We start from the raw sequence: 13248 nt of genomic DNA, 5'->3' as shown, positions 1-13248 counted from the left end.
ATGAGTCTTACAGCTAAAGACAAAGCACTGGTGAAATCTTTCTTCACCAAAATCGCACCGAAGGCGGAGGACATCGGTAATGAGGCGCTGTCCAGGTAGGCCTACAAACTTCTTTTTGTAGTGGGATTACTCGCCCAGCACCGACGAAAGTAATATTACGCATTCACAGTAGCGTCAAGTCATACATTTTCCCTTAATTTTTTTCAGGACCCTCTTCGTCTTTCCCCAGACGAAGACCTACTTCTCCCACTGGAAAGATATTAGCCCCGGGTCTGCCGCCATCCGTAAGCATGGCTTGACTGTCATGACAGGCTATATGGATGCTGTTGAGAAAATAGATGATATCGCGAATGGCCTTCTAACACTGAGCGAGCTGCATGCCTTCACGCTGCGTGTGGATCCTGCCAACTTCAAGGTGTGTGACCAACAGTGTGGACTATGTTGTGTTTTAGTATAGTATTAAAATAGTATTTATTGTTACGCTTGATCTCTATTGTTCGTAGCTTGACTGTTCTCTCCCCTGTACGTCGCTTTGGACAAAAGCGTCTGCTAAATTACTAAATGCAAAATTGGAATGAAGTCTCAAAACTCACTTGAATCATTCTACCCTGTTGACAGATCATAACCCACAACGTGCTTGTGGTGATGGCAATGTATTATCCCGAAGACTTCACCCCTGAAGTGCATGTGGCATGTGACAAGTTCTTTGGCAAAGTTAACCTGGCTTTGTCCGAGAAGTACCGTTAAAGCGGAAATAGAAGACTCTACTGCTTCAATCGACCCTGTCTTTGGTTCGACTTAAATTGAGCGTTCAATAAATCAATGCAAGAAGGCAGTTCATGTGTCATGTCATTTTTTTTACTGGGAGTAGGCCTATCTCTAACTCTGTGTGCATAAATTCACTGGGTTTCACACAAATAACAATCTAGATGACCCTCAGTACAGAACTGCTTTAACTGCGCACCAGGGACGGTTGCTTGGAAGTATGACTGAGGGGGCATTTGAGATTTGCATGAAGGCCAATTTTCTAGTAATCGATTGGTTTGAGGCTGCGATCGTAGGAGGCATTATTTTATGACAAACAACCTACATCCAGCCTCTGCCAAATAATAAATCCATTTGCAGAACCAACGCAAATAAGGCTATATCTACATTGATGAAAGAATTAGGCTACCTTAACTCAGCTGGAATGTTACCTGGGTGTCATTCTGTGGTGGGCAATTGAACAGAGCGTGGTCTTCTTACAGAATTGGAACGTCATTTTTCAATGTTTTTTTTTTTTGCAAAGACGTTTTCTTGAATATTAAGAATTGCCATACGACCGAGTGAGAGTGATAACATATCAATAAACAAAAAACTAGGTGAAACGTCCTCCAAGCTGCAGTTATCTGAAGGGTTCAAATGTGTGCTAATCCATTGAAGAACATGTACATTCTGGCAGATATGAATGTATTCTTTATGTTGACGATTACAAAATAAAAGCACACTTAAAAACTTTAACTTTAAAACGAGTTCACTCTGTGAAGAGGAAAGGCTCTCTTAGCTGTTGGGATTGTCCATTGAGACATAGGCTACATACAAATTGACAATGACGCTGTCATAAACATCTACAAACGCATAGCCAAAAGGATGCCTTGATTTCTCTTCTGACTCTCAAACAGATTCAAATGTTAAACGTCCCACCCATTGATTACATTATGGAGGTGTTTGCAAAATAACTTTAAAAGGCAATAAGGTGCGCTCAAAAAATCTATTGCCTTTATGTATGTTAAATAGTTCGTTCTCGTTTGTTTAATGTCAAGCAACAAAAAAAAAACTAATATTTAACATATATTTAACATAATTTACTTTGGATCAATGTAGTGCTAGCTACTGCGCATGCTCCGTACTCCCAGATCCAGGAAACTCAAATATACCTGGAAAGAGTGCACCAGGGTTGTGACAGTAGGCTACTTGCTTGCCTCAATCATCTCTTTCACACTAGTATGCATCAGATCATCTGATTTTAAGGTAAAATTGTTGCATAATGTTACTTTAACTACAAACTGGTCACTATCGAGAATATGAGCCACAGCTGCCCCTAGCATAGCCATGGGAGTGATGACTAAAGATCATACATGGAGTGATTATTACATATATATATATAATATCAAAGTTGAAATTGTTAGGAGACCTTTGTATGGGTCTATCAGTTAAAGATATATATTTTTATATATTTTTTAATCAAAACTAAATCTCAAAATAGATCTGTCTCTTCTCCCTATACGTGCACACCTCTGTACATTACATACGTTTAAACTTTTGCTTATAGACCCATATGTTTTAATGGTGAAAAATGCAGTCACTGAATCGCAGTGGTAACTGTGCTGATAACTAACAATCTTTGACTACTGTGTTTCATTTTTCTTTCAGCGACGTTTATGTGACAGTGCTGACTTTGTGACTCCAAGGAGAGTTGTAGATACTACAAACTACATCACTTAACCACTGTGATTTGAGTAGGACTATGAGAACTTATGAGCAATATGTTAATTGCGCTACAACACAGAAAAATACGTGTATTGATCTGTGTTATGGGTCAGTAGGTGGGGCTTACAGCTCCATACCCATGCCGTCCTTGGGAGCTTCCTACCACAACAGCGTTTACCTCATACCAGTGTACAAACCCTCTTTTAGACGCTTAGAACATGAGGAGAGAACTGTGAAAGTCTGGTCTGAGGACAGTATCTCGTCACTTCAAGCATGTTTTGAGTGTACGGACTGGGAGTGCTTTCAAGAGGGGTCTGAGAACATTGATGAATTATCAGACATTGTATCATCATACGTCACATTCTGTGTGGACATGGTTATCCCCACTAAGACAACTGTCACTTTTCCGAACAATAAACCATGGGTGACGAAAGAACTCAAATCTGTCATTAACAAGAAAAAGAGGACTTTCTACACTGGGGATATTTGGGAGATTAAAGCAGTGTCCAAAGAAGTAAAACATGAGATCAGGAAAGCTAAAATGAAATATAGAAGGAAAGTAGAAGAACAATACAGTGGGGGGGATCTTAGAGCCGCCTGGCGAGGAATTAAGTCAATGGCATCATTAAATCAACAACCTGAAAGGAGGATGCCTGTTTCTGTTCAAGGGGTTCAGTCATGTGATCTTCCTAATGCTTTTAATTTATTTTATTCACGTTTTGAATCATCTGACTTCTCTGACAATATTTATGGGTTGAGAAACACGTTGGTTCCAGATAATGACATAATGATATCTCAGGAACAAGTAACATCCTTGTTGAAGAAGGTCAATATTAGGAAGGCTGCTGGTCCTGATGCTGTTTGTGGGCGCACATTACGCTTCTGTGCAGACCAACTAAGTGGAGTATTCACCTGCCTCTTCAATATGTGTGCAAAAGAAGGCCATATTCCCCAGATATGAAAGAGCTCCACCATAATCCCACTAGCTAAACTAAATAAACCCAAGGAGTTGAAAGATTTCAGACCAGTAGCTCTTACGTCCTTGGTGATGAAAATTTTTGAGAAAATCCTTAGAGCTGAAATTATGTCCTTGGTCACTGGAAAACTGGATCCATTACAGTTTGCTTATCAAACTGGTAGAAGTGTGGATGACGCAAAACTTTTTATTTTAGACACAGTATATAAACATTTGGAGAAGCCTGGGTCCCATGTTAGGGTTTTATTTGCAGATTTTTCTTCTGCTTTCAACAAAATGCAGCCACATATTCTGATCGAGAGATTGGCACATGATTTTCAGATACCAAATCAACTATTTCTGCTACTTTTAAATTTTTTAACAGATAAAATACAGAGAGTCTTTGTAAATGGTCAGTTGTCCCAACCTATTGCTTCAAATACCGGCTCTCCGCAAGGTTGTGTACTCTCTCCCTTGTTATTTATTTTGTACACAGATAGCTGCAGGTCTTCCCAACAAGGAAGCTACCTAGTCAAATTTTCAGATGACAATGCATTGCTATCTTTATTCCAAGGTCCACATTCCAGTCATGGGCTAGCGTTGACCTCATTTGTGAAATGGTGCGACAATAATTTTTTAGATTTAAATGTAGCCAAAACAAAAGAGCTCATAATTGATTTTAGGAGGGCAAAGGCAGAACCAATAGCAAGTGTCATACATGAGGGGGATGTGGAAATCGTTGATTCTTACAAGTACTTAGGTACAATATTTGACAGTGAGCTCAAGTTTCATATTAACACTGAGACAATTGTCAACAGAGAATTCATCTGCTGAGGAAGCTAAACTCCTTCAGTGTCTCTAAAACTATTCTACGTAACTTTTATCAGTCTTTCATTGAGAGTCTGTTAACTTTCTCTTTTTTATGTTGGTTCAATAGCCTATCAGTCAAAGACAAGAAGAGTCTCAGTAGCATTGTTAACACTTCATCAAAGATTATTGGAACACAGCTAAATAGTCTGAGTGCTCTGTTTAACAAACAGGCAGTCCAAAAGGCTAAAAGTATCATCCGTCAGCCTGATCATGTGTTAGGTGGTGAATTTTCATTAACGCCCTCTGGGAGGCGCTACTATTCTGTCAGGGCAAAAACAAAAAGGTATTCTGGATCTTTCATCCCTACAACCATTAGATTATTATTAAACAAGGTTGTAGGGATAGAGTACACTACTGACAATTTTATCTACTGAGCGCTGTTCATCACTGACAGGACATGGTGTTTGACTGTATGTGTGTGTTAACTGTATGTGTGTGTTGATGCATATGCATATTTATTTATAAGCTTACTATGTATTGTTGATTGATGGAGACTGGGACTGCAAACTTCATTGCCCACTGATGGGATTAATAAAGTTATCTGAATCTGAATCTGAATCTGAATCATCATTATGAATGCAGCCAACATTATCTTTATACAAATTCAAATAGCCCACGTAGCATACATTATTTACTTTGGTTTAATTACACAGGTCAAGCTAGCTAATGCGCATGCTCCATCAGAGAATGACTGATAAGGAAAGTTCCTTTGTTTCTTGGGCGTGTTTTTCTCCTCTTTGTCTCTCATCTCCTCACACCTCTCTTTGCGTTTGGACGGTAAGCCTGGATGAAAACCAAATAAAAATGTGTATGTGTATACTTGTTTATATGTGTATTGTGTATATCATTAGAGGGGATTTATTATTGTCATAACAATATTTAAAAGTACACCAACTTCAATAATCTCAGCCTATTAGACAGTTTCGTGCTTTCTGATTTGTGGCGTGCAATATGTTAGAACGTTGAGCTCCTGTTAACAATATACTAAATTTGCACATTCCGAACTGGAACATTTTAATATCCCCAACAGGATTGTATGGACAATTCGTCTTCCAATGGCCATGTATGCAGAGAAAATGAGAATACTGTGGTTAATACCCCGGATGCAATTCTCTCCTTGGTCGTCTGAATGTGGGTAAATGGGTAAATATGCGGTTCTTTCCTTTTAGGTAAGCTTTGCTTGCGCCACCCTACGTTGTACCGCAGATGGTTCAATTAGTTATGGCGCCCTCTCCGTCATCTTGCAAACACCACCTCAGATCAGCTCACCATCCTATCCTGTTCTAACAGGTCGTCCTATGGAAAGATACTTACCATCTACAATAGTCAGACACTGTTGCAATGGTGAAGTATATTTATCCCCTTCAATGCGTAAAGATGGTGTCTGAAATATAAGCAGAATTTAACAGGTTTAGTAATTTCTTAGTCCAAAAGCACGATATCGAACGTTCTGGTTTTCGAAGGACAACAGTGTGCCATTATCTAGTTGTCGCAGCAGTGGTTCCACCCTTAACATGTCGCTCATTTGATAACCAGAGGCTTAAGAGATACCCATGCAAAAACAGTCTGCTACGCCTTTTTATATTCGTGCATAATTGCGGTGACCGCTGATAAAGCAAATCATTTTTTTAATTGCTTATGCATGTCTATGATTTCCTGCGATATGCCTCAAGAAACCTTGCATTTTATTTCAAAGATGCATTATCCTCACTTTCGTCCTACATTTTAAAATTGGATGTCAGCATTTTCTTTTAAGTGTCCTCAACGGTCTTGTCCTCAAGTGACATTTGATTTAATGTATAGATAAAGACTTCAAAAACACCGCAATATTGTACAGTGTTGGGTTTTTGTGGCTCTGCTTTAGAGATTTTCTACAGAATAAAATCGACTGCATCTTGTTCGTGTGTTTTACTGTCTTGCTTTTATCAGTTTTTACGACACCGGGGCTTGCATGCATTATGTGTGCATTACATATTCCAAAATATTCTCAGATATCGAGTTGGCATGTAGCCCGGCAAGAGGTGGGTCTTGAGTGTGTGGTGGTTCCACAAAGTCCTATAAAAGGACGAAACGTCGCCTAGACATCTCACTGGACTTTGTAGATTCTCCGTAAGAAAATAACCAACATGAGTCTTACAGCCAAAGACAAGGCCACTGTCAGGGCCTTTTGGGCCAAGATCGCCAGTAAGGCTGACACCATCGGGGGCGATGCCCTGTCCAGGTAATTCCTTCTTTCTGATTTTTAAAGACACGTGTAATATATGTGTGCAATTGCTACGTTTTTCTAACCAATATTTGACCGGACAGGCTGGTGGTGGTCTACCCTCAGACCAAGACTTACTTCTCCCACTGGAGCGACACCAGTCCCGGCTCTGCCCCTGTGATGAAGCATGGCAGGACTGTCATGGGTGGCGTTGCCACGGCCGTCGGTGTAATCGATGACCTTACTGGAGGACTGCTTACACTCAGTGAATTGCACGCTTTCACGCTGCGTATTGATCCAGCCAACTTCAAGGTAAAAACGTATTATATGGCATATATGACGGATGAAAGATGCTTGTCCAATGCAGTTCACTTCAGTTAAGTTAGCCTGAAAATATTCATGGAATAAAACAATATATGAACATGAAATAAACTTAACTTCCCATTTCTAAAATCTAAATGATTTGTTTTAAAATTAAGTTATTAAAACTCCAGACAGCTGAAATTGTGACAAGGTCTAGAATTGCTGAATTAAGATTTATTATAGCATTTTCATAAAATGTTCATGATATGAAAATATATATTGTGATTTTGGTATAATTTCTTCGCCTCAGTAACAATAACATCTCAATGTTCGGTTCTTTTTTCTCCCAGCTCCTGGCTCACTGCCTGCTCGTGGAGTTGGCCATCATGTTCCCCACTGAGTTTACCCCAGTAGTCCATGTGTCCATGGACAAGTTCTTCGCCGCTTTGGGGTTGGCCTTGTCCGAGAAATACCGATAAATCGGTTGCCCAGCTCATGAACAGAAGTCTAAACTGTCTGTTGAAATAATAAAATGAATGATAGCATCTTGTGGTTGTGTCTTTAGTTTGCATTCATTATAGACCACTTTATGCAAGCTTAGTACTTAAGTGTATAGAAGCACATTTTCTAGAAAAACAAGAATTATTTTGGGGTAACGAATACCAATATTGGGATGATCAGGCGCTCTCACACAACATTTTTACACAATGTCGACAAGGACCAGGTAACTCTTCTGCTGGTCATCCTTCACTGGCTCCCTGTGGCTGTAAGAATGTAATCCCTCGTTCTCAGCTGCCACTGGATCGGTACCAGCCTATTTAAATGCTATGATTCCCCCTCTCGACCACTTCGCTCTTATGATGAGCGTCTGTTGTCTTTGCTTTCACTCAGCTGTCCTGTGCTGTCTATTTCAACAACAGCTTTGGTACATTCAAAAACTGTCTAATTAGTCTTCTGTCTTGATTTGTTTAATGCATAGATTATAAATACAATCATATTATTATTATTATTATTATTTTATATATATAGGCTAGAAGTAGTATTATGTTATTATTATAATTATTATTTTCATTATAATAACCATAATAATTGCTATTTTTCTTATTTATGCTTATTACTATTGTTTAACTGTTTTTATTTGAATATTTTGTGAGTCACTTTGGACAAAAGCGTCTCCTAAATACCTTTACTAAAGCTATAAGTAAAACTATAAGTACATGATTGTTTTATTAGCAGGGAGGCATTCTCGACAAGGTATGACCTTGTTAATTTCTCATTCGTTTACACTGTTAAACGTTATTTTATTGGCAAGAAGAAACCCGAGATACAACTGATGTTTTCGAGCTTTGTTACATTACACCACTTATAATATTAGCCTATAGGCCTATCTTTGAATGTATTCATTCTACTGTCAGGCGTACAATATATTTATTGTATATACATTTTCAATTAATGGGCAAAGAAATTGAAATTACAAAAAACTTAGGAACACCTATGTTTTACAAAGTTCGAGAGAATCGCTGGCTTGATGCATTGAGGCATTTCAGGACCATGGCCAGTTCCCTCGCCAAGTAGACTGTGCTTCTCCTTGCTCAGAACTTATTGAGATGGGTAAAGTCGTGAAACCTTGTTTGTGCAGATACATAAACTTGACCAAACAGATCAAAACTGTTTTTCAGACTATGGAACACTAACCCAAGTCATATCGTTGCAAAATAAGTCCCCAAAGCACTGGTGTGATGTTATTTCGTTAAAAGAGTTTCTGTCCATAGGGGTTGTTGTGATTAGACTTTCTTTTTGAATAAGTCGTCATTTATTTTGCAACATCAATTTCAAAAAGTTGTAGATTTGTTGTAGTGGTATTTCTACAACTGGCCAAGAACGGTTTAAAACGGGTTCCGACTCTGATAAGCTAATGTTTATCTGTAATCTCTAAACAGGTGTCTTCACTCGTTAAGTATGTTTTGTGTTTTCCCATGATGACAACAGAATAATCAGAGGCAACAACTTGAAATAATTTGCCGACACTTTTATTTGTTAAACGTCGTGTCAACGAAAGCATTAGATGATGGTCTGCTCTCGTCTGAGGTGTAGTCTCTAGTGGTACTGTCTGCCGAGGGAGGAGACGACGACAGCCAGGAACTTCTGAAAGGCGGCCTGGACATCGGCGGTGAACGCAGCTCCCATTTGTGCGGCAACAACAATAGTCAGGCAGTCAGCCAACAGCTATAGGAGAGGACAGAGACATAATTATGATTATTATATGATCTTTGTGTAGTAAACGATGATATCTGGATTGCCAAGTTTAATGACTGATATGTCTGGTTTATATGGAACATCAACTTCAGAAGACACGCAGCAACGAACGTACCCTGAAGTTGTCGGGATCCACGTGCAGTTTCTCGGAGTGCAGCACGCTGAGCTCCGCATATGTGCCTCTGATGTCGTCCATGTTCTTCAAGGCTCTGTCCAGTCCGTGCAGCACCACTTTGCCGTGATTGGCGACCATTGGGTTCCCCATGATGGCAGCGGCATTGTACAAGTTTCCGAAGTTGCCAAAGTACCGCTGCGTCCATGGGTACACGACAAGGCACCTGGTGGGAAGAATTAATGTGGTTAATGTGGTTGGAATGTAATTAAAAACGTCTCTAATGAAGATATCAGATTATTTAAACAGACGCTCTCCAGTGATACTGAAACAACAAGCAAAACTAAATGACAGGACGGATCTTACCTGGCGAGGGATTTGGGGCCCACGACATCGTAGTCCATCTTAGAAAAGATGTCCAGAATGGTGCTGCGTTCGAAATCAGTCCAATCAACCATGTTGACGAGTATTGCGACAATAGCAGGATCTAGAAGTGAGAATAACCAGACCTGTGTGTGAGACGTGCGTTTACAAGTCTTTTAAATACGTCAGATTACCCCTCCCAACTGCAAACGATTGGGTGTTATGTGTGTGGGCTGGTTTTTGGCATGTAGCCTACCGCAGATCGCATTGATATGAACTGCTTCCGGATATGCACAGAACATAAGCATAGAAGGCGTTCCTATCGGCCATAGCAACATTTAAAAATTCTACTACACTTTGCACTAGAGTGAAGGACTGCATGACGAGACATTCATGACACGACATTCATCTCACACATATGCTCCATCAAGTAGAACATATTTATGTGAAGCAACAATTACAACAGCAACAACTGCAACAACAGTCACAATTACCAATAACCAATTACCAGTCATCTAGATTGCACCTCATGAAGCAGTAATTTTTGTGCTGTACTGTAGGTTTACTTATTGTATATTGTCATTTTCAAATGAACGATGTTTTACTTGCTACCCTGAATGAGGAGCTCTGTTATCACAATATTACACAGCATTTTATATTGAAACAAAACTAATTATTGATCTTGAATTATACATTCAATCCTTTCCATTTTAATTAACCGAACTCTTGGACAATATTACAATATTTACCAAAAGAAACATAATTATCTTGCAGTTAACATAATTCTGGTGGTTAAGTCAGACAAAATATGGGCTAAGTCATTAGGTTGTGTTTGTTTGAAGAGGCAATATCAGTCACACAGTTTCACTGTACTGTCAGGGAGTTTCTGTTTAGATGTCCAAACAGACATAAATGCAACTGCCTTGAGCTCACTCTGAGTGGCACCACAGCATCCAGAACTACTCAGACAACAGACAGATGACAAGCCATTTCAGCACAATATGTCTACAGAAAGGACCTTTATTTTGAATAATTGAAAAGATTCTCTGTGTGAACCATACAAAGCAGACAGTAGTAGTTTGACCTTTGTCAATGCAATGCAATTTCTCCCTTTGTGCTTTCAATTAAAGCGTGGAGTCATAGTTGCATTACGTCCAGCAGTTGGCGCTCTTTAAAAAGTATAACTGTTACGTCAAGCTTTGCTCTTACCAAATTAAAATTAATTTTCTACGCTGAGACAGCTTGATTACACTCGTATGGAAAGTAGAGTAATTGCTGTTGTCGTTTAACGGCATAAGATCCTATTCCACCAGCCAAATGAGATTATTTAAACATTTAACACAATGTTAACAATGTTGTACTGTTTAATTCTAAACGCAAATGCTATGTGGGTATTATTTGTCCTGACAAACAAGGGCAATGGCTTTTGAATTGAATTGTACAACACTAGCTGTTTTAATAAATCAGTTGACAACAATTTTGAGTTAAGTTTAATATTAAGAATTTGGTAGATGACTTAATATGTAATTGGAATAAAACAATGAATAACAACCACAAACAGTTACTTCGTCAGGTGTAAAGGTGATCTAAAAAGATGGGTCTTCAAGCTAGGCTAAAAAGTTGATTTAAGCATATACATTTCTAACAAAGAGAAGCCACTTTGTTTATACATCCAAACCACACAAATTGTGATCAATATTTGCCTATTCTATAGGTTAATGCCCCACACTCCATACAGCAGAGTAGACTACCCATAGTGTTTCCTAAGAACAACAGGAAATGTCTGCCACCCATTCCATAGGGTGGCTCCAGATCGGGCGTCGAGATTAAATGTACATCTCAAAGTATGTTTTTCAATGATTGCCTCAGCCTTATCAGCTGTCGTCTGTTGGTGACAAATTGTACCAAAACCAATCTAAGTTGTACTAATGTATAGCTTTGTTAAACATGTAGGCTGGGCTCATGAAACCCTTTGCAAAAATGGGGGAATTGCAAAAATAACTCAATCAACACAACAGCAAATCGTTTGTATGCACCTCTATGGACTCTATGGAGCATTTGATATTTCTGTTCATATTTGTCTGTTTACTTCCTTTAGCCACTTGACCATTAAGTTGTCCTGTCAATACATTTTATACGTGCATTTTTAAATTATTGTATTAGATTAGTCGGAATTAAAACAATGATCTCAGCGCACATGTTTCATAACAAGACTAGACACGAGTCCATTGGCCGGTGTAATCAAGAGAGTGGATTTGATGGGCAACGGCTTGGCAAATAGGAATGACCAAATCAGAGCTGCAGTGCTGGCCATGGTGGCCTTATCTTTGGGACTGGGTCCGCAAGAGCTGGCTATTGTCCCGGATACAGAAAAAAAACAAAGCTAGGGTTTTTGGGGTTAAAGGTCTACTGAAGACTTCTTGTGTTGTTTTTTTCAGCAGATGTGACTTTTTGAGGTAAAAACCTTATAAATAAATAAATATAAATATTAGCCAACTCTTGTGCTCGAAACGGAACTACAAAAAATTGCTCTTCGATAACTAAACTACATATATTGCATATTTAGGAGCTTGTTTAGGCTTGCTCTATTTCTTAATATTATGGAGGTCTTAGCCTTTATTGTGTATGTTTTGTTCAGTACTATATAGGCCTATAATATTGGCAATAAGGTACAAATCCAGTGTTTGTCCAGTGCCAGATGTTATTTTTTTGGTGTCACCCAATAGAATGCCTTTGGAGGAGGAGTTTCAAAACTGTGACTTCACATAAGACAATATATAAGACCCCCGTCTCACCGAACAATTACAGGTTTTATTGTCTAGTTCAGCAACGACCAGACGTTAAAGATGAGCCTTTCAGCTAAGGACAAAGCACTGGTGAAATCCTTCTTCACCAAAATCACACCAAAGGCGGAGGACATCGGAAATGAAGCGCTGTCCAGGTAGGCCTACTAACTTCCTTTTGTAGTGGGATTACTCGCCCAGTAACAACGAAATTATTAAGTATTTACAGTAGCGTCAAGTAAAACGTTTCCTTCAATTTATTTTCAGGACCCTCTTCGTCTTTCCCCAGACGAAGACCTACTTCTCCCACTGGAAAGATATTAGCCCCGGGTCTGCCGCCATCCGTAAGCATGGCTTGACTGTCATGACAGGCTATATGGATGCTGTTGAGAAAATAGATGATATCGCGAATGGCCTTCTAACACTGAGCGAGCTGCATGCCTTCACGCTGCGTGTGGATCCTGCCAACTTCAAGGTGTGTGACCAACAGTGTGGACTATGTTGTGTTTAAGTATAGCATTTGGAGTAGGTTACTCTAAAATTGTATTGTTCGTAGCTTGACTGTTCTCTCACCTGTACGTCGAATTGGACAAAAGCGTCTGCTAAATGACTGAATGTTAATGTAAATGTAAAATTGGAATTAAGTCTCAAAACTCACTTGAATCATTCTACCCTGTTGACAGATCATAACCCACAATGTGCTTGTGGTGATGGCAATGTTTTATCCCGAGGACTTCACCCCCGAAGTGCATGTGGCTTGTGACAAGTTCTTTGGCAAAGTTAACCTGGCTTTGTCCGAGAAGTACCGTTAAAGCGAGAATAGAAGACAAGTCTCAACTGCCTCAATCGAGCCTGTCTTTGGTTCGACTTAATCTGAGCGTTCAATAAACCAATGCAAGAAGTCAGTTCATGTGTCATGTATTTTATTTTTATC

At 39.3% G+C, this 13248-nt stretch overlaps 3 protein-coding genes across 4 annotated transcripts; 2 read left to right on the top strand and 1 right to left on the bottom strand.

The window, feature by feature from the left end:
- LOC308379640 (hemoglobin subunit alpha-2-like) lies at window positions 1–747 on the top strand (the record flags this gene model as incomplete). Its single annotated transcript, XM_080856859.1, has 3 exons — window positions 1–95; window positions 208–415; window positions 619–747. 3 exons carry the CDS (start codon window positions 1–3, stop codon window positions 745–747), a joined length of 432 nt encoding a protein of 143 aa, XP_080712985.1.
- Window positions 748–6420: 5673 nt separating this feature from the next.
- On the top strand, window positions 6421–13126 carry LOC308379638 (hemoglobin embryonic subunit alpha-like; the record flags this gene model as incomplete). 2 transcript variants are annotated; one of them, XM_080856856.1, is made up of 3 exons in its annotated part: window positions 6421–6515; window positions 6602–6809; window positions 12998–13126. In XM_080856856.1, 3 exons carry the CDS (start codon window positions 6421–6423, stop codon window positions 13124–13126), a joined length of 432 nt encoding a protein of 143 aa, XP_080712982.1. The 2 variants fall into 2 exon arrangements, with proteins under 2 accessions (XP_080712982.1, XP_080712983.1); XM_080856857.1 differs by lacking the exons at window positions 6421–6515; window positions 6602–6809 and adding exons at window positions 12378–12472; window positions 12582–12789.
- Window positions 8898–9626, bottom strand: LOC308379636 (hemoglobin subunit beta; the record flags this gene model as incomplete). The annotated part of the gene is made up of 3 exons (XM_080856854.1): window positions 8898–9026; window positions 9172–9394; window positions 9535–9626. 3 exons carry the CDS (start codon window positions 9624–9626, stop codon window positions 8898–8900), a joined length of 444 nt encoding a protein of 147 aa, XP_080712980.1.
- Window positions 13127–13248: the final 122 nt, after the last annotated feature.

This window comes from Sprattus sprattus, assembly GCF_963457725.1.
Source record: "Sprattus sprattus genome assembly, chromosome: 18".
In the NCBI taxonomy this organism is placed as follows: domain Eukaryota; kingdom Metazoa; phylum Chordata; class Actinopteri; order Clupeiformes; family Clupeidae; genus Sprattus; species Sprattus sprattus.
Note: the sequence above shows the minus strand (reverse complement) of the source record. Positions and strands in the feature narration are given on the sequence as shown.